General features: G+C 32.4%; 1 protein-coding gene across 2 annotated transcripts; it reads right to left on the bottom strand.

Annotated features, from left to right (window-relative positions):
* Nucleotides 1-714: 714 nt before the first annotated feature.
* Nucleotides 715-19,732, bottom strand: LOC148276662 (fatty-acid amide hydrolase 2-B-like). Of its 2 annotated transcripts, XM_088233963.1 has the most exons (8): nucleotides 19,632-19,732; nucleotides 12,716-12,895; nucleotides 9,619-9,838; nucleotides 6,947-7,164; nucleotides 4,928-5,197; nucleotides 4,476-4,616; nucleotides 3,187-3,456; nucleotides 715-2,646 (listed from the first exon to the last, which is right to left on the bottom strand). In XM_088233963.1, exons 2-8 carry the CDS (start codon nucleotides 12,890-12,892, stop codon nucleotides 2,374-2,376), a joined length of 1,569 nt encoding a protein of 522 aa, XP_088090089.1. In that variant the 5' UTR covers nucleotides 12,893-12,895; nucleotides 19,632-19,732; the 3' UTR covers nucleotides 715-2,373. The 2 variants fall into 2 exon arrangements, with proteins under 2 accessions (XP_088090089.1, XP_088090090.1); XM_088233964.1 differs by lacking the exons at nucleotides 9,619-9,838; nucleotides 12,716-12,895 and having other exon boundaries at nucleotides 19,632-19,707.
* Nucleotides 19,733-26,619: the final 6,887 nt, after the last annotated feature.

Genomic DNA, 26,619 nt, shown 5'->3' with positions numbered 1-26,619 from the left:
TTTGTGATTTACCCAAATATTTAATTTTGAGGGCCATTTTCAACGAGTTGTAAATAACTCACTATTGGAAAATAGGAACCAATTTGGGGTAGAGTAGGATTTGAACCACGGACCTTAGGTCCGTGAGTCCGAGACACTAGCCACAGGACCATAACCCGATTCAATTCAGTTAAATATCTTACCTATTAAGTGACAAAAATATTCAGAGCTAGCCAAGCAAAGGAAAACCCTGAGAGTATATATATGTATATACTCTAAGGGAAAACCATAGTTTTCTTCCTTTGTTATTAAGTTAATACCGAAAGCAGGAAACCGACAAAGCAAATAGGATGGGAAAAGTATGTAGAAAATTGGTAATACGAATGGCAGACACCCAAAATTAGAGAATAGAAATTTAGGAAGAAGAAGTGAAAAGATTTCTTCAAGCCATGGATCTAAATAACTATCTATTACAAACTGATCAACATGATATAAATGAAATGATTATTCGCACCCATTAACTTTCGACTCAAGCAAATCATATGGTATTTCCCCCCTCCATACACCTCTCTTCCTCTTAACCCCCATTCAATACAGCATAATATAAAGGCCCCACCAACCGATGATTTTTGATAGCGTAATATAAATCATTTGCTCTCTTTTGCACTGCGATTCATAATAACATAAACATTAACGAATAAAAACAACATTTAAGGTGAAAATAAAACAACAATATATTTTATTTTTATTTATTCATACAAATACATACATATTACAAAAAAATAAAAATAATGTATCCCAAATTCTATAAGGCCAAAAACCATGTTGTGTTGAGTTGGGATACAACATAATGTAGTTAAACATAATGTAATTATTACATAAACATATATTTCACTAAACATCTGGACAACACGCTTATTAGTAAATGATTTTATGCAATATCTCGCAGCAGTCTCCTGCTATGGTCTCTTCCCTTAGACAAAATGCAAACTTGTACACTCTTTCTGAAAATAGCTTTCGTTTTGGAGCACTTGCTATGTTCATCCAAGACATTAAACACTCATGGGGCCACAAAAGTGAAATTCCAGTGAGCAAAAGTCATACGTGTTTTTGATGTAAATAATTCACATGCTTACCATTAATGAATTAATTTACAATACTTACAATAATAAAAATACGTATAAAGTTATTTTCAACTTTTATTTATAATTTTTACCAGTCACCTGGTTTAGTCGTGACCGACATCATCAGACTATTTACAATACAGTTGTTATATTTTTTGATAACCAACTGAATTTGAAAGCTGGTTTTAAAAATATGAAATGTTATAAAATACACTTTGACCTGGACCTTTATTTTGCACAAATATTTTTTACAAATAATATTTACAGGCAACATGTTCGGATATTAATTAAGTATTTATTTCTCAAAATCTTAATTGAAGACTTAATAGAAAGGATGTCCAACGATCAATTAATGGGTCGATAAGATAATCAAATAATTTTTCATCTTTTATTGTCATATTACCTCGAAAGCGAAACATTCAAACCGTTTCATCCAAGGCTGCTTTATCATTTTCTCGTATATTGTAAATTAATTTAACACTATTTTTCGGAGTTAATTTTTTTTTTTTTTTAATTATGCAATAAACAAGGTCTGACGCCTCATATCTCTGAAGGAATCGTATATAAATATTTTGATCTCATGATCAAGTTTTGTTTGTAAAAAATGATAAATCAGTTATTTGTAGAAACATCTTCATAAATCAACACAAAATAATACTAGAGATATAGGTCGACCATTGTAAAAAGATACGTGAAAAGATGAAAAGGGCAGGGTTGCCAGACTGTTAACAAATAAAACTATCATTGTGGAAATTTTACTGACCGAGTTTTAAATGGGTACCTATAACGTTACCAAAAGTATGTTTCGTAAGCACGTAGCAACATTGTCAATATAATTTTTTTATACAGGTTCTGGTAAAAGTTTCCCTAACTTAGATATTAATTCAAAAGGTGGTAGGTACCTATGAATTATTTAGAAAGAATGCCTATTTTGAAAGAAATCGTAAAGGATACAAATTATAAAGGACGACCCCTCCAAGAGTATTTTGATCAAATCAAAGAAGATATGAACTAAACATGTAGCTAGTTAAATAGAGCTAGTGAGGACTAAAATGAATCGAGAAAATAATGCAGGTATTTGCTGCAAACCAATCCAGAGGAAAAAATTGGAAAAAGAAAGGATGTTGCGATTAAGATATGAATTTAAGCACAACAATCTAATGGAACCAGCCATTCCTTATCTATTTCCAGCAATTTCTGCACACCCTCTTACGGCTGTTCATTTTTTAAGATTTATAAATAAAACATGTCCAAAAATTGACATGTTAATTCATTCTGCTGGAACCCAGCCACCAAATGCTGCCTCAATTTCTTTAGCTATGGCAAATAATAAATGATCGCATCCCCGGTTAGCTATTACTTGTATTCCTACTGGAAGACCATCTTCGTTTAACCCAACTGGGCAATGGATGGACGGATAGCCTAGAACATTGAATATTGCGGTATATTGCAAATCGAGTATTCTTTGTATATAATCATTGTGGAATGGAGCTGTGTACGGGAGAGTAGGATATAGAAGCACCCCATTACTTCCCAAAAGTTTCTAAAAAAAATAAAATAATTAGACATATATTATTATAAACATAAGCATTGAACAGTAATTTAATATTTTTGAAACCTGACTGGAGGTCAAAAAATGAGTTTTTGTTGAAATTCCATAAAAGTAATGAAAATACAATGCAAAATGCATTACATCATGTTAAATGGTTGAAATCGGGTGCCTACAAACAATGATCATAAAATTGCTCATGCAGAGGCTTTTTCAATGTAGGTTGTAACAATATTATTCGTTTATGTAAAAGGAGTATGTTGCTAAAAAGCCTCAAACAGTGCTTATTCTATGTAAAATAGTAGGTACAATAACTACCTATCTACATACTGGTAATGTTGATATTTGGGTGTGTAACATTTTAAAAACTGGGAATCTTTGTAACTAAGTTTGATAAATATTCATGAATTAAACCATACGAATACTTCACAATTTAATGGTCAAATTAAAAAAATAGAGACAGGTATGTATAATAAATGTGTACTTTTGAAGCTTTATAAGGACGTGAAAAAGTTGTTCTTGCCAATAACTTACCGCTAATTCCATTTCACATCTATTCAACATTTGAGAATGTTTTTCATGGACATTCTCAGGTATGCTATGCAGTATTCTTGCCAAACAACAATAGAATAAGGACATGGTCTGGTGTTCCGAAAAACAGACTAATTTTTTTAAGAGTTCTGGCCAAACGGAGTGCCATTCACTTGGATTATCTTCGCGTGACAACACTGATTCGACCCCTTTAATTCCACCGATACAAAAAATTATGAAATTAACCCCGTCGTCAAACTTTTGCAGATCGACCTGGAACAGACAAAGCACTTATTTAGAATAATTTCACAACTATGTGTACCTAAATTACTATTAAGACTCCATTTTTTTAGATTAAAATGTATTATAGGCCTTACATAGTCAAATACTACTTTAAGAAATAAAACTGTGAACCCACGAAGCCAACCAACGGATATTTTTTCACTTCTAATAATTCACAAAGCTAATTAAAATTAAAAACAACAATTACTTTTTATCTCTAACTGTTTTTTTCTTACAATATTTTGAGTTTGTCCAAATGTTTGTAGACAAGAGACTGGATCACCTCCTAGGGAGTCATTATGACCAAAAAATTACAACAGGTATGGGAAACAATTTAGAGAAGGGAATATTAGAAATAAGAGAGCAAAAAAATATTATTTCATTTAAATGTCAGAAAAAAACATGTGTTTGGCAGATAAGTTAGTTTTTAAAAAGTAATCTTATTCGTGTTAGCTTTATATAAGTTTTCTTTTTAAGTGTACATATATTGTTAAGAAATATTAATAATTAGTATATGTTTTAATAATAATTAAATATAAGTTAATATAAGGACATTCATTTATTATGTTTGTACTATTTTAAGACAAAATTAAAAAAAAAAAAAAACTGAAGTCTAGGCATTTACAGGGCTTATGACATGTCATTGGCTGGTTTAAGTGACCACTTTACACACTCTGTACCATTCACCACTTTGCCTATGTGTGAGCATCCACATTTCTTCAATTCTTCCATCTGTCGATTTTAGTGAAGTTATAGAGCTAAAACCCTTGATTGTTGTGAATAGATTTATTTAAAGATTAATACAAATACAAATTGTGCATGAAGTTAATAATAGTTTAAATACTTATTATTTTCCCAGTGTACAATAAAATCATGGTAACATTTGTGAAATTTTAAATTTGGAGCCTTACCTCCTGTGTACATATTTCATCTACAATTGTTCAGAGATAATGTAGAACTATTACTATTGTTCATGTTCTGCAAAATATCTTAATTAAGATAAAAAATACCTCTTTGACATCGACCATGTGTTCCGATTTAAAATGTTGTATAACTTTTAGCATAGCGTTGTGGACACAAGGACTAACTGTTGTTGAAGATCCTGATGTGTCACATAATTTAAAGTAAAATTTCATTTTTGGAATAGACACCTGTAAGTTAATGAAATACATTTATTATATTTTAATTAAGTTGGAAATATATTAACAAATATAGCACCTTAAATGAAATTATTAGTCAAATACAGGAGATGTTGAGGTTGATTACATATGACTTAGGCTGAATACCTATAAAAAACAACTGGATTTTGATCAATAATGAAAAGTGACTTGAAGTACACTTGATGTTTTTGTAAATATTTCTTGATAAAACTCCATAGTCAATGATTTCGATAAAAATATCAATAAAATTATTTTCTTAAGTTTTCATCATCATCATCATTCCCTAAATTGTTTCTACTCACATTTTTTTCTGACTGAAGTGGGGTTGATCCATGCAACTGTAATACTTTCATCACAAGTGGAATATCTTCTGCATATCTAACCATGGGTCCTAAGGTAAACACTTTTCCCCAGAGTTCCTTATTACAACTAGGGATATGGGAATCAATAGGAGTTAAGAACGGCGAAGGTTTGTATCCAAATAGTCCACAGAATAAAGAAGGTACTCTCACAGATCCAGCAATATCGGATCCTATTCCAATAACCGATGCGCCGGAGGCCAAAAGAGCTCCCTAAAAATGGATAAGTCTCAAGTAAAGTAATAGAATGGATACATAAGATAACTTTAATGAGAATTTACACGCAGAATCCAAAATCAAGTAAACTAATACTCCATTAAAATACTTTGTAGAAAATAAGGAAAGTAATTCATACTAATACCTGTATGCAGAGACAAGACTTAAGGTGAGGAAAGTACATTCTAATCTCATATGCAGGGAATAACCCGAAGGTGAAAACAATAGAATGTACTTTCCTCACCTTAAGTTTTGTCTCTGCATATGGGTATAAGGCAAAGAAAACGCAAGAAATTAAGAGCCATCAAACTGATTAAATAATTTTGATTAAAACAATCAACATCAAGAATCAAAGCAACTTGACCTGTACAATAAATGACATACATCGTTTAATGAGGTGCTGAAAAAAGTTAAAAAAGCTACATAAGTGTAACATTTTTTTGTGTTTTTTTTTTAACAGAAAATAAATATTAGCATTCTAACAATTAACCCAAATATTTCAATTTTGGTGGCCATTTTCAACGAGTTGTAAATAACTCGCTAATAGAAAATGGAAATCAAGTTAGGTAGAGGGGGGTTTGAATCTCGGATCTCTAATCCCTGAGTCCTCAACACTAGCCCCAGGACCACAACCTGATTCTGCGGCTATAGTTTTCATTAAAAAAAAATATCCATATCCTGTGTCAACTGAAAACAGCTCGCTAAAAACTTTTTATTGTATACTTACATCCTACATTGTACTTTTATTTAATGATTTTACTTGTAGATTACATTCTAACTTTTTTTAGGGGTTTAAGTGTATTCCAATAGTATATGAGTTTGGATTTAGCCTAAGAGAAGAGACCATTGCAGGGGACTGGTGCGTTAACATAGTTGCCCAGATGTGGATTGAAATTGATGTTCATGTTATAATTGTTATTTTTGTATTTGTGAATAGTATGTATGCTTCCACTTTTTATTATATTGTATCCCAACTCAACACAGGGCTCTTGGCTTCATGGAGTTAGGGATGCATAATTATTTTTTTGTAATGTGTTCCTTTATATAAATAAATAAAATCGATTAGAATGTGATATGCACAAGACCCTTCATAAAAATAAAAACTTCCATACCATCAGTTTCCAGATTAATGTAATAAAGAAGGCATTAAAATGAACAAAAATATCGACTTTTTCTGAACTTGCAAGTAAGAACTGCAATTCTATCCAGGCAAGTCTAAAAAAATAATTGCTTCTACTGTCCAACTTTGTCAGCCTCGTAGTGTAATGGTCAGCACATTTGCCCACCGTGCAAGAGGTCTGGGGTTCGATTCCCGACATGGTTTATGTGAAATATTTTTTTAAAAGGGTTTTTTTACACTAGAATATTTCATAGTCCCTGGACTGGTACCTGAAGCGTAAGACTGATCTTCTTACCTTCGTGTAACAAAAATGATCAAGATACACTGTGACTGGTTTACCAATTCCGTGTCCTATGCACTATTAGGTAAGGAAAGGGAATGATAAAATAAAAAACAACAGGCGTTTTCAAAGGTGTTTGTCAATCAAACCACAAGAATCTACCAAACTTTTTGACCATACCAAATTATCTTTTCGGCAAAAATATTTATCAGTCCAAATTTGAAGAAATAGTAATTCAGTAAGCAATGATGGTGATTTCTTCAAAACAATCTTTTTTTTTTTTTAGAGTTGTCACCCTGTACTAGTTTTAGCTGTATTTTCTGTAAAAGTAATAGTATTAGCATACTTCTCCTCCTGATGAACCTCCAGGAGTCCGTCTCAGGTCATATGGATTACATGTTCTTCCTGTTAGATTGTTGAATGTTTCAAGGTTCAGACACATCTCTGGAGTATTGCTAACTAGGAGGATGATGGCTCCCGCCGCTTTTAGCTGCTTCACACTCTCTGCATCATGAGTCGCTTTATGGGGAGCCCGTACTGCCGTCCCAGCTGTGTGATTTAATCCTGCAAAAATCCAAAAAATAATTATAAATTTATTTGAAATAAAATCGGGTTGTGGTCCTGTGGCTAGTGTCTAGGACTCACGGACCAAAGGTCTGTGGTTCGAATCCCATTCTACCCCAACTTGATTCCATTTTCTAATAGTGAGTTATTTACAACAACTCGAGACTGCTTGCATGGTAGGCAAACACGCTGACTACCACACCACTAGGCCGAGTGTTGATGTTTTTACACAGACACAAACTCTTAGTACCTATTATATATCTTCTATATAATACACTTATGATTTAAAGTTTCTTTTGCCTTACGTAGAACACAAAATTACTTATGTATTGTGTTAGTATGGAAGTGTTTTGAATTTGTCAATATTTCTTACAAAAGGTGTTTAAAAACTGACTTGATCAATAAACAATTTTCCGTTTTGTATAAAAACTTTAAGATATAAGTTGACATAGTTTTTATTCAGTAAAATATACCATCCAGCACTAAAACTTGGTCAAAAAAATCTCAAAATCGACATGGCCACTTTTCGCCTCATACTCACGATGTCATTTTTTTTTGTTGATTTAATCATCTTTTTTCCAAGTATTGATCTCTACTCCGCTACTCTGTATTGTATAAAATAAACTTACGAGTTACCCCGATACTGCCACTTGGAAAATAAAATATCTGAAATATCGTTTGGTAACATTGAAAATGATTACGGCGAATCTTTGGTTGAATTTGATATGGAATCATTACAAAAAAGGCGTCTTACATGTGGTTTAATTTTTCTTTTCAAAATTCTTAATAATATAGTTGATTCGCCGTACCTTTTACAAAATATCGGTTTCTGTTGTTTTCTTTGCTATACCAGATTAAATTTCCTTTTTTATATATAAACTTGTAAAAACAAGTATACCTCAAATTCATTTATTAGACATACCTGTAAAAATTATAACGGATTCAATATTAATGTAGACATTTTTAACTGCACATAGAGAAAATTCCTTCACAGAGTTGATTGTTTGGGATAGTTGCTGAATGTACATCTTGCGAGACTTATAATATGTACAGCATGTAATGTATCTGTATGTTTTATACATGCATGTAGATGTGCGTATGCATGTGTGTATATGTATGCGTTCATATATGTGTGCATGGATGACTCTAGAGTGAGCATTTGGTATTTTTTTTCATTACCAATAAATACCTTCACAGAAAACGTAATTGTTAATGATAATTCTTTTCTCACTTAAGTTTTTTTAATTTATTTTTTGTCACATTTAATGTTTAAGTCTTTTACTTAATTTATGAAAACTTAAATGGTCTTTTTAAGTTAGAAAATCTTTGTTTTAAATATTTAACATGTATGACTGTATGTTTTATGAATAAAATAAAATATAATTTTAAAAAATCAAAATAAAATAAAAAAACGAAAACGTTTATAAGTGCACAAATTTCGTCAACAAGGAAAAAAATGAATATTTTTTACACTTCGGTACCTGTATTGTTTTTTCAATAAACAGGAAGTTTAACACATTATTTAAATAAGCTATTTTGAACCTGTATAATCCTGTCGGACAATGCATCGGTATATGAACTTAAAGGATTAATACAATACTATTCTAGATGAGTGGTAGAGGGTAAGAGGTAGGAACCATAGAAAAGTATCCCCTGAGAGTACCTTTACCATTTCCACAAATTAAATGGATATATTATATCGCCGTGATTGTAAAGTAACGACGGATGTGCAAAAATGCGACATTGACATTCTTCTATATTTGATCTTGAAAAGGTTTCCTATTCTCATATTGAAAAAAAAAACTGTTCTATACACGGTTTTCAGGGTCAGACCGCGAAACTTCAGAGGAAAATTCCTCATGGTAATATTGTAATCTCAAAATGTAGTAAATCCTTAATTTCTCGGACAAGCAGTCCTTCACAAACCCCTACCCCTCTCCTACCCAGCCCCTTCCCTTGTGCGTCAAATATGTTTTAACCACATTTTTTTTTTGTCGTGGAGGGGTAGGGGTTTACGAAAGGGATGCTAGTCCGAGAAATGAAAGATTTACTCGATTTTCAGATCATAAATATTTTTTTTTTTCAAATGTTTTTTTGTTCTTCTGAAGTTTCGCGGTCTGGCTAACCCAAGTATCAGACATGTTTTTTTACGCATCAACTTCTGACATATTGTCAAAAAAAAATTAAACCGCTCTCATGTAAAGTTTTATGATCGTGACGATATGAACTGCACATTTATAACTTTGAAAAATAACAAAAAAAATATGTTGAATTTGGAAGAAATGCAGTAGGTACATTGGAAGCTTTTTTCTTGTACAAATCCATAATTATTATTGTCATATTACGCCCAGTTAAAAATAATTACTGAGACCATCAGAATGGGATGCAGGTGTTGCTGGAAACCAGTTCCGAGGATTATAACTAGAAAAGTTGACGTTAATAGCTAAAAATTACCTTTTACGGATATGCTTTCTTTGACTGTAATTGGAATACCCAACAAAGGAAACAGTTCCTCTAGTTCTGGTTCAGTTTTAGTTCTAGATCGAACTAATTTGTCTGCATTTATCGCTTCTTCTATAGCGAGATCAAACCTTTCATCTACGATGGCATTTATATATGGATTCACTTCCTCGCAGCGGGCTATGTACGCCTTGACAACGTTTTCACTAGAAATCTGTGAAGAAAAACAAATGAATACGCAAATTAATGAGTATTAATTACTAACGCAATTAATCATAATAGGAAATAATTGATCAATTGCAGTTTCTTTAAGTCAACCTTATAACCTTACAAAGATAAAAGTGTGAAATAAATGTTATTTTAAATATGCATACGCGAATATACAGAATGAGGCAAAAATACGTCGACTTTTTCTTCTTCTTTTGCCACTCCTACAAGAGGTTGGCGACCATCATTCTGAATTCATCATGATCCGACACGCCGAACCACTTTTAAAGATTTTTGAGCCATGATGCTCTTTCCGTACCAGATCCCGTCTGGCCTCTATCTTTCCTTTCATAATATGAGGACCCTAGTCTCAAAATCGGACAGTCACAGCGACGAAGTCGGGCAAAGTGGGGGGATTTTGGATACAGTCCGATGACTGTTAATAATAGAGCTCAACATCATCATTTCTTTTCCGCACCTAACATAGGGCACTGTATTGGTACACCAATCGCAGCATATCTAGATAATTTTTTGCTACATAAAGGTAAGATGATCAGTCTTACGCTCCAGGTACCAGTCTAGGGACTATGAAATATTCTAGTGTGAAAACAGCCATTAAAATAAATATTTCATTTCTACCATATCGGGAATCGAACCCGAGACCTCTCGCATGGTAGGCAAAAAGAAGGAGAAAGGAACAACTCAAATATTTAGATAGTGACATTTTAATTTTGATTTGAAGTTTCCATAATATGAGTTGCAAAATATTTTGTAAGTCAAAAATAAATTAATGTACTAAGTCACAGAAAACCTTTTCGCTACCTTACCCAATACATTTAAAGTTCTTCATTCAAAAGAAAATTAGTAAAAACTATGAATAATTTATTTTTATTTATATTATAACAATACAACGCATAGTAATTAACAACATGTTGATGTTATTATTTGTAATCACTTTTTCTGTCTGAAATCAAAAGGTTAGAGCTTATTATTTATATCTCAGGTTCAGAGTTGAATGTTTTTGCAATTATAGGTTAAGCATAGGGCATGCAATAAATTGGAAAATCAGCTTATATGTCAACTATTTATGAATTACATCTTATTTGATGTATAATGTTTAACAAACGCCTTTTAGGGAGGCTCAAAAACCAACGTATCTCTTTCGTGGGCTAATATGTTGGCTTCTGACTAAACAGAATGTACAAGTAGATATGATTCTAGTAAAAAATATTTGTTTTCGAGGATTGACACTTTTCTGAATTTCGTAAAAATCTACGCCTAGCATGTAGAAGTTTGAATATCTATGTAGGTTCTGCAGTGCAGACGAAGAAACACCTATACACATTCTATGTGAATGTGATGCTTTACATCATAAAAGGACCCTCATCCTCGGAGGACCACTGGTTAAACCCGAGGATGTTAAAGAGCTCGCCCCCTACCTAATAGCCCGATACTTTACGGATCTGGGCTGAGGGGGAGATTAAGCAAAATGAGAACTCTCGCCTTTCCCACAGTAGTCAGGCTCTTTATAGACCCGGGCTCGGAGGGCGAGAACTATTCACAGGGACCCGTCACAATAGATCTTCATAGGTCGCAGTGACGTCGGGAGCTGGTATAGTAATGAGTTCTTCAGAACAGAGCTCTAAGAAACATTCTTGGACTTAAATGGGATTCCCATGTCAAGAATATCTACCGACAAACAAAGATACTTCCTTTCAAGGTAATGCCACTGCATGACATAACCAATACTATTTTAAATATCATAAACTTTTCTGCTCACTCAAATTTAAAATACACATTTGGTCATGATATTCACAATTACAATACGCGTTATTCAGGGAATCTTCATGTGTCTATGTTTCGCTCAACAAAGTTTGGCAGTAGGTCCTCGAAAAATATTGGCCATTCTGAATATAATAAACTGCCCGATGAGCTAAGACACGAAAAATTGAATAAAAAATCCAGAATTGTCGCAATTAAAAAATATTGCTTAAATCTTTTTGATAGTGATAATTATTAATGTAATTTTCCTGGGTTGAATTAAATATAGATGAGAGTTTCTACTCTATCAAATGTCCTTCTGGACCATTTTTTCTAGAGATGTATATCACGAGGTCTTTATAATCAAAATAACCCTACACTTGACTAGCCACTTCAGAACATATAAATATTTATCTCTAGTGAAGTTTGCTAATAACTTATAGTCTATAATTCAATATTGTTACTCTTTTTAAAATTACCAATGTACTACAGTACCTATGCCTAGGTATATAAATATTTAGAAACAATGTGGTTTATTGTAATATATTTATGTTTTGTTATTGTATATAAGCTGTATAGAAGTATTTTTTGTAAAGTAAACGGTAAAATTAACTAAAACAAGACGCAAAATGGGGAATATTGTTTGTAGAACGAAAAATTTTGTTAATGTCTTTCAAAAGTTTTTTCTGAATAAGTCGTTTGTAGTTTCATTTTCAAAAAGCAAATCCAGAGAAACCCCTTAGTAAAACTGCAGGGAAATATCTCACCCGAGTCTCTCATAATAGTTAGAGCAACTAGAAGGAACACAGAATACATAATATATTATGCCTCGTATGTAATAAGCAAGGCCAAAAATATAGAAACTCTCATTTAAAACACCGAACTCTCGTGTTCGTGGGGTCATCGCTAGAAGCTCTGTAGTCTCAATTTCACCTCAACCCCAATAAAATCTTTGTCTCTAGCAGAGTGGTTTCAGAAATAACTTAACAAAATGGTTGTCAATTCCACTACGGTCAATCAGTTTAATTAAAGAAGAACAACAAAGAAATGCGAGGTAGATATAGGCAGAGCAAAAGTTATTATAATTTATTAATAAAAAAATGTACATTAATTAAGATCTTACCTTTCCTTTCCTAATGCCTTCAGCTAACTTGGTTCCACTGATAAAGAGTAAGTTGTTGGTAATTGGAGGAACTTTTTTTCTCGTCTTACATATTGCGAATATTTTACCCAGCCCAACTAAGTTGCCAATTAATTTTGTTAAAAAGAACGATATTCTCCTGATATGCCTACTATTCATCCTCTGAAACAAACATATGTTATTTTAGTCAAATAATCTGATTAGAGACGGAGTTTTTAATAAGACTATTACAGCGAGATTTTGTCATTGTTTGGTATAAATCTTCTTCGCTCGCAGACTATACAATGTATTTACGTATTATGTGAGAGACATGAAAAGTTTAACCAATCATACCTTTAAAAAATATGCGAAAAAATGGTGACGGAAAGAGATTTTCCTTGATTTCTTTAGCTAAATTGCTACCAAAATATGTTACTTTTTAGTTTTTGTACTAAAATATTTATATTGAGTGTTTTATATATATTTATGTGTAAGCGGATATATGTGTATTAAAGTATGTGTGTACATACTCATGTTTGTTTGTTGTGTTTGTAATTTTGCACATAAAATAACCAATGTACCCACGCACAGGCTATGCCTATGTGGATTTTTTTCCTTATCATTTTGTTCTATTATTTACATGTTCTGTAAACCTACGTAATTATTAACAAAAAAATCCATAGATATATATATTTTTTAATATTTCTTTTTTTAAACACCCACATATACTTAATTTTTGAAACTTTTCATGCATGATGTTACAAGTATTGACATAAATATAATCATTTACTCGTGAGATTCAATTAATATATTAATAGGAAAAAAAATAATTTAAATGTCGGTTTCTGTGGAAATAAAAGGTAGATATTGGGTGTTGACATAAGTTGTGTTCGTTTTTTTCCAAATTAATAGAATTAGAGGACACAACAAAATAAAATTACATAACATTAGTCAATAATAATTTTTTTAAACAGAACAGAAGGCTTACTTTTGTTTACTTGACCTTCCATTTTGAAGGCTTGTAATCAAATAAAATAAAAGATGTTACGTAAAAACAAACACGATATCTTGTAGAGCTTCTTTGAAATAATTGTTTGAATACCTCGTACCAACCAAGCAACCATAAAAATTATGTTTCTTTTAGGATACCGTGAAGGTAACAATCCTAAATGATAATTACATACTATTATCGGTAGTTCAATATCCAGGTGGATGAAAAATACAGTTCTGTATATGAAATAGAACCAGAACCCTGGGCGAGTGTTTTCTACTCGATGGATACTCTCAAACTCTCAAGTAAAAATCCTCAAAAAGATAATCGAGTGGAGATAAATTCGCTTTATTGTGTATCGATCGGCGCATTCCCTTACCATTCTTGAGGTCCGGGGTTCGATTCCTGCCACGGAGGATATGAAATATTTGTTTTAAAGGTGGTTCCATACTGCAATATTTCATTTTACCTGAAGCGTAAACTGACCACCTTACCTTCCACGTCAAAAAAAATCTATTGACATATTTCAATTGAGGATCATTTTAACAAAGCGAACTATCTACAAAATGTAAATTTTTCAAGAGAAGGTTTTTTCATGTTAAAAATAAACTATTTCGATTTTAAATAAAATAAAAATTACGTTTTATAAATACATAAAATCCTTACACATGTACTAAAAATCAACAATGTAGAATCAGTAAAATTATTTATAAAAATGTTCTAAATTCACGAATTTTCTCAAAAAATAAATATGTGCATATTTTTGGGATAGGAATGTATTGAACATTGATTTATGTTGGGAATTAAATAAGTTTACTTTTGCATGAAATCATTTTAAATCGATTTTTTGTAAAATTATATGTCTACTGACATATCTAAGTACCTTTGAAAATATACACATTTAGGTATTTACCTCCTATAATTTTTTTACATACATAATAGCACAAATAAAATAATAAAAAAATATATTTCAAATAATATTATTTTATTATTATTATACTTCTTTTTTCTTGGCCGAAATCATGTTTTGTTTCCGATTTTTTTTCGATTTTAAAAAACTTAACACCCCAAAAAAATATGTAGGTATTTCGCTTTGTGAAAATTCTATGTAGTGTAGATATTTCGTTTTGTAAAAATTCACGATATTTGAACCGCTACAACTTCGCATATATATCGTTTTGTTAAAGTTTTATTTCACCAATCGATAACGCTCACATGGAAAAACCCATTTCAATAAAAAAACGCATTTGTTTTTTTTTGTAGAAATTTCACTTTGTGAAAACGATCCTCAAATGTAATGCAAATTCAGTACCCTTTGCACCACTGGGTGCGAAGTTATTATGATGATGGTTATTTATAAAGGGTGCGGTCTATTGATAAAGAATATTGTATTGTTACAAATTATTATAACAAAAAATATAAATATCCTCTCTGTGCAGAATCTATAAGTTTTCCCAAAAAGAGGCAAAATTCAAATACTTCTTTTATGTAGAGTACCTACCTAATAATAAACTTTGAACATTAATCAGAATATTTGCGTAGTGAAATTATTTATTGAACCTTGAGAATTAAATTGTTACGTCCCAATAAATTACAATATTACTATTTTGTTTATAGATATTATAATATTAGTAATTGGTTATAGATACGTTGTTATTGTTGGTAAAATATATTAAATAAACCCTGAGAAATTCTTTGATTCAGTGAAACAGTAGTAAAACTCTAACAAAAACATATTTTATGACACTTTTTATAAATGTTTTTAATTAATGCAAATTAAAAAATAAATACTACGGTAGGTACTTAAAGAGAAAAATACGATCTAACCATTATGCTGAATCTCCGTGGGAATACGTAAAGAGGATAGAATGCCAAATCACTATAATAACTATTTTCTAAGGTATTTTTAAAAAAAAAAACTTTGCATGACTAAAATAAGTTTTAGTAAAATATGATTACTTTTTAACAGGCAGATAACGCCTCATGTAATTTAGACTAAACTTAGGTATATTGGTATCATATAAAGACGAAGTATTTAAGTAAAATTTGATGTAATGATTTAAGGTTAATGAAAAACAAAAAAATATGTATAATCGTTTTAAATCACACAAATTTAGTTAAAGTTTTCTTAAATTTTATGGTTAATTTTTCCCTTAATGATTGTCTGAAAAAATAAATACTTTTATCAATTTTTTATGGAATCAAATTCTTAAATTTTGGTTGTAAATATTTAATTTATACGGCACGTTTTTTTTTTAAAATTATGCCATCGAATGGCCGGTATAAATATAAATATTTTCTACGGTTTCTACGTTTCTAAACAATGCCAATCATTTTTATTATTTATGTTATGCGCTACTTCATAATTTATTGGTTTTATAAGCCAGAAAGATCGAAGCATAATTTTTTCAACATCTTACCTAAAATATCGCATTTCAAAATAACGTATTTATTAATTTAAGTTTGATTTTCCGTATCTTTTTTAATACGCATCTACTTTTTTAACGAAAGTATTAAAAAAAAAATATCTCACTTATTGATCTCTACTTAATAAATGTATTATTGCAAAACATAAACCCTAGCTACTACGAAATTGCCACGTGGTAAACAAAAACATTTAATCTAATCACGAATTTCGCAAACAAGGAAAAATCTCAATATTTTGTATATTCGGTATCTACATATAAATTTAATTTATTAATATACAGGAAAGTCAGCACATCATTTAAAATGGTTGTTTTGAACCTGTATAAGCCTGCAGGACAACGCGTATATTAACTTTCGGCATTGAACATAATCTTAAATGTTCTTATAAATTTATTACTCAAACATGTTTAGTTTAAATTAAAATTGGTAGGCTCCGTGGTGTATTGTTTAAGACACTTGACTAACGCACGGAAGGTTCTGGGTTCGACTCCCGGCGAGAACACAAAAAAGAATAATGTGATTTTTCTTAAACCTGGGCGCTCTGTGCTGTAATTCATCACTGTAATTTGGCCCTCCTAGTCTGTTGTGTTAAAAATACAGGTTTAAGTAAAAACGAGTATTACCCATTATTTGAAGAATTCTGTTACGTACTGAATTTACATTTTCTATACTGGCAACTCATAAAGACTGTAAATATCCCGTTCCTTCCCAAATCCTTCCTATTTCAAATTCTTGTGCTTCTACCGTCCTGTGACCAAGTCACATGTGAAAATTTGTCTCTCTGATAAATCTTTATCATATCCTGCGTCAGCATATTTCGTACCAAGTGAAGTTTAGTGTTATATCTTAAGAGTCCCAATCAGAACTATCTCCCTCGGTATATTTGAAAATCTTAATGTAAAATCTATAAAACAACTGTATGTAAACGCTTTGTTACTATACGCACGTAAACATTATTATCTACCTTCTGTTACAAATACAAGAGTTACTAGATACTCCATACTGATGCTGCAAAAAAATAAAAAAATAAATACAACCTTCGGTCAAAGAGGATTGGCCTACTACTCGGTTAAAGTGTACAATCTACTTCCATTATCCATAAGGACAATGAGTAAGTTCTCACAATATAAAATTGCTATTAAGAAATGGATAATGGAGGTGGGTTGCGCACGGATCGATGAGTGGATCAAGCCAAATAGGTAAAATGTGTGTACTGTTTAGGAAATTTGTTCTATTGGTCTATATAAATTGGTATGTTTTTTATTATTATCTTAGTTTTTTATTCTTTATTATGTAAATGATAATTAGGTTAATTAGATTAATTACGTTTTTTTTTGTTATTATTATGTTAACTTTGTTAAATAGCTAATCTTAGGCATGTTTCACATTTTGTAAAATGTTTCCCTCGGCACGGGACACTTCAGTGAGGGAACATTATTCTGTTTAAAAAAAGAATAGATACAATGTAAAAGTATACATAAATAAAAATAAAAATATTAACAGCCTTAATTATACAGTTCATCATCATCTACACGATACCGGTATCCGTGCTGCAGCAATAGTGAAGTGCTCCATATAAGAAACAATCGGAAGAATTTTAAAAGTGAGTAACAATATCCATACAGTCCACTTAACTCTAACCCTCTCTGTTATCAGTGCTCAATACCTGAAAGGCATTGAGCTGACCAAACAAAGTCATTATTGGTAATTATTTAATTCATTATTGAATATATATTTTAATCATATTGTGATATCTGAACAATGCAAATTAAATTACAATAACACTGTATAGTCCTCTTTAAGACAGGATTTCCTGGTGAGGAGACCTCTTAAAATAATTTTGGACATTTTTTAAATCTAGTATAAAGATAAATACTGGAGTTCAAACTGTCAGTAGGGTCGCAGTGAGTCACATCTTGCTGGAGGGTGTGAGTGTATAAAATGCTGCGAACGCCCAGTTGAATTCCACCGGCAGCACTACTGACTAGTCCGGCTCGTTAGCGTCCACGTCGCGAACCCTGGGCAATGGGATCACACTCAACGGTGTGAGCACAGCAGATAACGAGAGGATGAAAGGCGAGTTTCTGGCGCCTCCAAACCAGAACCAACCAGCTAAGGGAAGGTAACCCCGACAGAAAAATCCACCAGAGAAGGCAACGGGAACTCTCTCACTCTGGTCATCATTTCCCAGGAATCACTATGGCGAGTACATTAAATAAGCAGTTGTCTTGGCTGCGGAATATAGGGGAAGGTAGAGCATGATGGGGTAGTGGGGCAAGATGGGGCCCTGCGATAAAAGCCGAAATCTGCCGAGTAGCTCCGAGCACATAACGCCATTTGATGATCTCCTTAGACCCCCCACTAATGATGCAATTGCAGCGGACATGTGTACACGCTCCGATACGCAGCGATACTTAACGTGATTTTCGCAAATTTTATGTTATTTTATCGAGTTTTGCAGCTTGTGACATTAAAGAAAGCATATCGTGATTTTATCTGGCTGGTGGTCGCTTTACAAGCTCAAAGTATTGTCATTTACAGTAAGTTCATCAATTATTTCCAGAGAAATTGTATTTCGTAAACAATAAGCGTTGTTAACAAGCATAGTAAAAGGGGTAAGACAGGATATCAGTACCCTATCTTACTTAATTGCTTGAACATAATGTAGTAACAGTTTTTATTTTCTTTGTGTAAGCAGAATATGGTCCGAAACTACGTTTGAAAGACCAAGAGGGAGAGTTGGTCAAAGGAATGCATGAATCGAGATAAAGAAGACATTTTAGAAGGGAGAAAAGGATATAAACTAGCTGCAAGATTTTATTCCTCAAACTACTTTGGAGCGAAAAGTTATGTTGGCCAGGCAAAATAATAACAGGATAGATAAGGTGAAGGTTTTTTGGGTCCTAAACATACAGTTTTTAATGAAAATGAAGTAGCCATCGAAACGATCAAGACGTAATTCTTCTTCCATAAATGATGAAGATGATACAGAGTGCCTGTTTTGTAGAGGGTCATACGTTGAGTCAAATAAAGGCTGGATAGCGTGTCAAATGTGCCAGAGCTGGGCACACTGTTCATGCGCTGGAGAAAACGAAAAAAAACCAAGACCCCATCCTTGTCTGTCCTAGTTGCGAACCGCAGTAGGCGGTACCCCATCTTTCCCCACCAGTGGGGCAAGACGGGATAATTACGACTGTTTTTAATTGATTTATTTCACTAGTTTTTTTATCTAATTTTAGTTTTTTTGTAACACGTTTGTTAGATTAAAGATCAAAGTTTATAAAAATAAACTCATTTTAAAGGATTTAAAAAAAGAAACGCGTTTTATTGACGTATTACCTTAAAGGCCCCATTATGCCCCACCCTCCCCTAAGACTAGTGCTGGACCGAGATGCTTTCGCTGTAGCGATCGCCTACGTCAGCGTCGTGGGGACCCGACAAGGCACCGCAAGAAGAAGAATGATAAATAAATCTTAATAATTAAATAATAGTTACATTTACCTTGATGTTTTTTGCTTTGTCAGCACGAAATCTTTGTTTTTAATTCTATATGTACTGTTATTTAATTAAACACAACCGCTCAATCAGATGCTTAAGAAAAACTAAAATAATATGTTTCTCAGTATAATGACAGAGTCGGCTTTACTAGTAAAAACTTGAATAGGGCAGATATTCAGAGGTAAAACTACAGGCGTCTAAGTCAAGAAAAGCACATTCCATTATTTATTTAAAAATAAATAATTCATTATATTAAAAAAACAAGTAATAAGTACAATACTGAAAAATAAACGGTAAGTATATAATATTTCTACTTTTGTACCATAACCAGCTAGGTAGCCCAATTTGAACACAAAACATCCAGGCTTGAAAAAAAAAGAGTTTTTTATAATTGTAATCATCTCACCAAGAAACGAATCCAGACCTCTCGTGGGTGAAACAGGCGACTTAGTCATTGAGGCACGGGACATAGATTTTGCTCTAACTCAGTAGTTTCAGTAAGCATATTATATCTTTTTTCTTTTTTTATTTTTTATATGTAAATTTATCTTGTTTCTATTTACTTTGTTTTTATTACTGTATATAAAAATATGTATTTTTATTTTATTTGCAATTTCCAATTGCCTAACATTTGTTGATTGTTTAATTGCTTTTATTTTGATACCGATAATGTACTTAATAGAAAGCTTACACCACTGAGGAATTTTCGTTTATATATATTCTTATTTTCTGTATACATTACATGAAAAAACTGTTGTTTTTTTCCCAAATAAAAACAAATAAATTAATAAATATGCCTAATTTCTTCTCTTTGCATCGTCTTGTGGTTTTGTGACTAGTGTTGCGGACTCATGGATCTGAGGTCCGTGGTTCGAACCCGACTCTACCCCAACTTGATTTCCATTTTCTAATAATGTTGACAACGCTTTTTTTAAAACTGAAAAACCCGTTAAGCTTCTATTTTAGAAGCTTGCTAGCAGATGGGAAAGAGAGGATGGAAGGAAGTTGTTAAAAATACACCACAACACAGTTTAGAAAAAAACCTATTTTGTTTTTTTTTTGCAACTGGCGGGACTTGAACCCGCGACGCAAGTTTCATAGTTGGCCGTTTAACTAACAGCGCCATGAGCGCCTATAAGCTGTAATTTGAAAATATGTTTAACACGAAAACCTAGCATCAACCTATTTAAAACCTGGCACCATCCTAGTCAAGATCTAGCAACCAATCTATCAACCAGCCTATCAACCAACCTTATTAACCCTACGTAATATGAAAACCCAATCCTACATACTAGGACAGCGTCCTTCATAACACACCACGGCGGCGAAGTAGCCGCCCAGCCCGACCCCCGACCGATACACGCCTTCCAGCCCTACTCGTTAGAGTATTAGCAGATAAAACCTGTTCCCTTTTACGGAAATAGAATATACATGACTTGAGTTCGGTTCTGCATTGCTGCCATGAAGATCATCCGATTAAAATCCCTTAGTAGCCAAAAAACCATGCGCATTTAGATTCCTTGAAGGGCATCCCACTTTTCCACCTAGCGCTAGCAAATTTTGCAAATTTGTCAACATTGTTCAGTTGTGTGTTTATATTTTAAAAAGGACAAATTTTTCTTTTGACTAGTTTGTTTTTGGCTGGCTGGAAGACATTGCTTTTTGCAATATGCCCGCCAAAGTGCACACCAATTGGTGGGAAAACGAATGAAATCGAAAATGAAAACGAGAAATAGCGGAGGGCGAAGCCTTAGGACTTCTACAATATTATTGAGCGGAGTGGACTGTATTTGATTTTACTGAAAGTACCTAAGTGGTATCCTCGATATGCGGTATGCAGTGTCAATCGGTCACAACCTCAACAAATGAGATGGATTAGGAATTAGTCCGAATAAGTCCGACTGGTCACTTGCGAGCGGCAGTAACACTAGGGCAAGCGCCCAATCAGGAGCTCAACACTGGTGGTTGTTGGAAACAAAGTTTACGATGCGGCACGCGTTCAACGAAATAAACGTGTCATTTATGACACGAGGTCTTAATGTGGCGGATGATCAAAGGATACTGAGGTAGGAAGTGAGCAGTAACCACTTCTGTCATACACAACCGTGGGTACAAAGGATGTAGAAGTTGTGACAATACTTGACCAATGCATACCCACATAATTTGTAACAACCAATATTCTTTTGCATTTGGAGTTTGAAATAAATAAATAAATTGAATTGTATTAAAAGTTTAAATGATATTGAATTTGCGCTCTGCTTCACAAAATGTAATTAAAGCATCATCTCATCAAACGCGGCGCATTATTCTTCGTAGCGTAAGTCCGTTAGAGAATGAAGGTAATTACCCACGAATTGATTTTTTGATATATATATTTTTTTTAAATTTATTCATTCTAAAAAAATATTTTAAAGTGCCTACATGTCTTTTTGCTCATACTGATCATTGTGGTTTCGGATGTGACAGGGTTTAAAGAACACCCTGTATACACAAAAAAAAATTTTTAGACATTAAGATGTAAATTATGTCAAATTAAGATATAAAAAAAAAGACAATATTTTGTAGACACTAAAATATTTTAACAGCTAGGCCCATTTCAGACGGCAGTAAAAACCCACTAGGCACGATAAAATATCATAGAATGGATTGATTTTTATTTTACCCTAATCCCTAATTTATTTGTCATTTTAATTTATTTAATTGGAAGGCAAACGCACTAACTAGTATACGATGAGGCCAACTAATCTCCGCTCGATTTCCATATGCAGGATTTTTACCTGGGAGTATACGGTAAATATATTTTACTGTTAATATAATTTTTTTTTTTTTTTAAAAGTACATACTATTTCTCTTTATCATTTTTTTATATCAGTATGTATATTTATACTAATTACCTAAGTAGTAGTTTTAAATAAAAATACAAATAATTATTTTTCTATCGTTTAGTGTTATTCAAAATTGTTTAATTTCATTGTTAATATGTTTTGTTTTTTTGTATTTTTACAGGTTCATAATATTTCGATGACCAAATCGCTCGAGATTAAAACCTAAAGATAAAAAAATATGTAAACATTTTATTTTACTAAATAAGATAAAGTAGATTTGTTTTAAGCATCAGGGATTGTCACTGCCAGCATGTGATTTTAACGACCTTATCTCCCTTAGACCTAGATTTACGATTTTCACCATTCTTGAAAACGTTTTTATTTATTCATTTTGTCCATGTAAGAAAATACATATTGTTGTGATAGAGTGCGGGTATTATCGATGATTTGAGGGCCACATGAACTGAAGTACTCTCTTATGATAGAGTAAATCCAAAAGAAGTTTCTGAGATATCTCTACATGAGAGAGTGCGGGTTTTATCCTTGGCTCTACCCAAACGAGTTTCTCCAGGGTATGCTTGGCTACAACAGTTTGGAGTCGAGAAGGAATGTGTATTTGACTACACATTTTTATTGATTGTTGCGCGGTATGGTCGATAATCCTGAGATTGTGATGAGCATTGGTTCGTATGTTCCTGATACCCAAGACAGCGTCAGCATAGATTGTTTCATATTTCGATAAACAGGACCAACCTGCCAACGGTTATGCCTATTGGAAGAGCCACCGATATGCTGAACAACATCGCTCGGGATGTTGATCTGTTCCATGTATCCAAAGGGGTTTCCGGAGCAGAATCTCCTACTACTTTGACAAGAGTCTATTTCATGTATTTTTTTTCTTTTTTAAAATGCATGTCTTGAATTTTAGTTTGTAATTTACTTAAATATGCTATTTTTGAATAAAAGAATTAAATTAAATTGAATAAAGATGTTAAACATGCTGCGTTTCCTTGTTTTTTCTGAAATGTTTGCTTTTTAAAAAAATGCTAATATTATTTAAGTCCCGATTGAGTTGTAGTAACTCCTGGGAATGTAATTAATTTACGAATTGTACTGTGTATTATATAATTTATTAACAAACAAACCATCACGCCGTTTCACCGTAGGGATAGGCAGAGAGGATAGAACGCCATATCACTCTATCTTTGCAAACAGACCTCGCTTCTTCTACATTCATACATCTTTTCATGCACGCATGCCGATTATTCCTACTCTTGACATGTCCATCTTCAAGTATTTGATCATCAACATTCGAATCGTAGATTCTTTTAGCCGTTCTTTCGCTGTCCATTAGCTCTACATGTCCAAACCAACGCAACCTTTCTTGATTCAGTCGATAATGCATGTCTTGGACTTACACAGTTTACGGATCTCGACATTTGTGCACCATCTTTTACACATCTTTTACCACACATTCGCCTGAGGGATCGCATTTCAACAGCATTTAACCTATTTTCATCATCATTTTTCCAATTTCATACTTCGCTCCTATACATTAGAGTTGGCATTAGAACTCCATTGTGAACTGCTAGTTTAGCCTCCTGCGATAAACATTTGTTTGCCATGGTAGATTTTAGTACACCGTTCACCCTGTTCCCGGCACTCACCCTCCTTTTCATCCCTAGTAAACATACTTCCCAGATCCACAAATTCTTCAACCTGATTCAGAATATCTCCGTTCACACTTATCTCACATTTAGTTATATTTTCATCCCTTTTAAAAACCATCCAATAAAAAAAAATAAAAAAGGAAGAATAAAACGCAAAATTAAAATACTTCTTTTTTATTAATTCTACACTAATGCGAAATTTGAGCAAGACAATACAATCTAAAAATGCGAAATGTATATATTATTCGCGCTTTTTACGGCAGTTACAAAAATACAAATTTTAAATACTGCTTACAATTAAAATGCTTAAACCTGGTTTATAAATACTAGTTAATTATCGTTTTAATTTAAAGCGAAACGAATTAAATTTTATATAATGTCACCTTTCTTGAAAAATTACAGAACAGTGTGATCACCATAAGTAACATGTCCTATTTTTTTTATAGAATAGATACAACTAGATTATTTTGCTTCTGAATGCTTGGATAAGAAACCGTTAATTGATGTTACAACTAAATTTAAAATTTGGTATTTATCTATGAATATATACTGCAATATTCACGAATTTTATAATATACTAAAATTTACATTTCATAAAAAATTATTCGAAAGAAATCTTTTTAGCAATTTTTATGGAATGCGAATAGTGGATGTAATATAATAAGCAGCTCTTGATTAGTTGTCAATAAAACAATCCCAATAAAAATAAATATTTTTCAAATTAGGTACCTACAAGGATAATTTATGTAATTATGTACATTATTGCCTTTAGGTTTTAAAAAATATATGACACGGTAGTTATAGCGCGGCTTCATATATTTTTTTAATCATATTATTCATATAAAATTTTAATATACAATGCACCGGGTTGCGGTCCCGTGGCTAGGGTTGTGGACTCACGGATCGAAGGTCCGAGGTTCGAACCCCACTTTACCCCCTCTTGATTCCCATTTTCTAATAATGTGTTATTTACAACTCGTTGAAAATGCCCCCAGAATAGACATATTTGGGTAAATCATATTTGTTTTTCATGAGACAAAAAAGTGTTAATTTTATAAACGGGGGAACTAAAAGTGTGGCTTGATTTTTTTCGTTACCGTATAATTTCGGACCAAAAGACGCACTTTTTTACTACGAAAATTCAAACAAAAATTGGGGTGCGTCTTACGGTCCGATGCGTATTATGGTTCGCAAAATATGGTAATTGAAATATGTGTTTTATAAATCTACCCTTAAAACCTCGTTAGTTTAGTATTTATAAAACTTAAATGATAAGAAAAATAAAAACAGATCTAAAAATAAACAGTCTTACACATTGGACACTTACAAAAGGATTTTATAAAATATTATTTCATAATTTCTTAAAAAGATTTTAAATATCATTAAAATTATAGTAACAGTTTTGTTTTAACATTTTTTGACTGTTATTAAATATAAATCATTTTTGAAAACTGATAAAATTATATTAAATCAGTTAGTTTATTGAACAGCTCTTCGATTACAATGAGATAAATATGTACAGATGTTTGATGATGCAGTTTATTTCCCAAAATGGGTACATAAAATGGCGAATTTAATACGCGTCCCGAAGGGCTGAATAACCAATAATTTCACAAGATAAATGTTTTCATAAATCAACGGCAGTGCTAATTACATGTCATGCCTATAATAACATTTTTGTTTTTGATAGAATAAAAAATTAATTACGTTTAAATTTTTTTAAATAGGAGTACCCAAAATAATTATTAGCATTTTTGTGTTTAGTTTTATATTTACACATTTTATTGTCTTACCGATAGATTTGGTACTGAAAAGAACCTCGTACCCAAAATTATAATACAAAATTCCACTGCGTACATGATAAAAATTACCACAAAAAGTCTATAAGCTGGTACTAATATATTACGTATTCATAATCATAGTCCGGAAGGTAGCGTTGCAAATGAAAAAGTCATAGTAAGCCGGCTGATTTTGAAATCGATAGTTGATCCGTGCAACTAATCAGATAACCGACCGTCAGCTGCTCGAGTAGCGGTGGTCCTGGGAATGGGAGGCTGCGAAAGTGGAGTGATGGTTTTTAAAAAGATAGTTAATATCATACTGAGTTTAAAAAAAATCTTCAGCTGCATAGTGGAGGGGGGATTATGTGTCAGCTGCTCGCATGATCTTGTAAAAAAACACGTAAAATAAAATAATAGCTCATTTTATTATACCCGAGATTATCATTCAATTGTTACTATGTCGGTTGAAACTTGACGATATTATAGTTTAATAATTACGTTTCCGAAAACTGTCAGTCAGCTGGGTGCGGGCTGAGGAATGTTCTGTCAGCTGGACCCTGAAAGATTCCGTGAATTGCTCGATCTTTACTACGTTAGCTGACGTACTTTCCACCGCTTCCTACGCAGCTGGTTGTTGTTTTCGTACTTTTAATTATGTAAACAATCCCCTAGTTAAATTTCACCCGGCGCGGCGTACTATTACTTTATTTAACGT

This window comes from Micrasema longulum, unplaced genomic scaffold (assembly GCF_059751315.1).
Source record: "Micrasema longulum isolate JH-2025_06_02 unplaced genomic scaffold, ASM5975131v1 h1tg001167l, whole genome shotgun sequence".
NCBI lineage: Eukaryota > Metazoa > Arthropoda > Insecta > Trichoptera > Brachycentridae > Micrasema > Micrasema longulum.
This window is presented reverse-complemented; position numbering and strand designations above follow the sequence as displayed.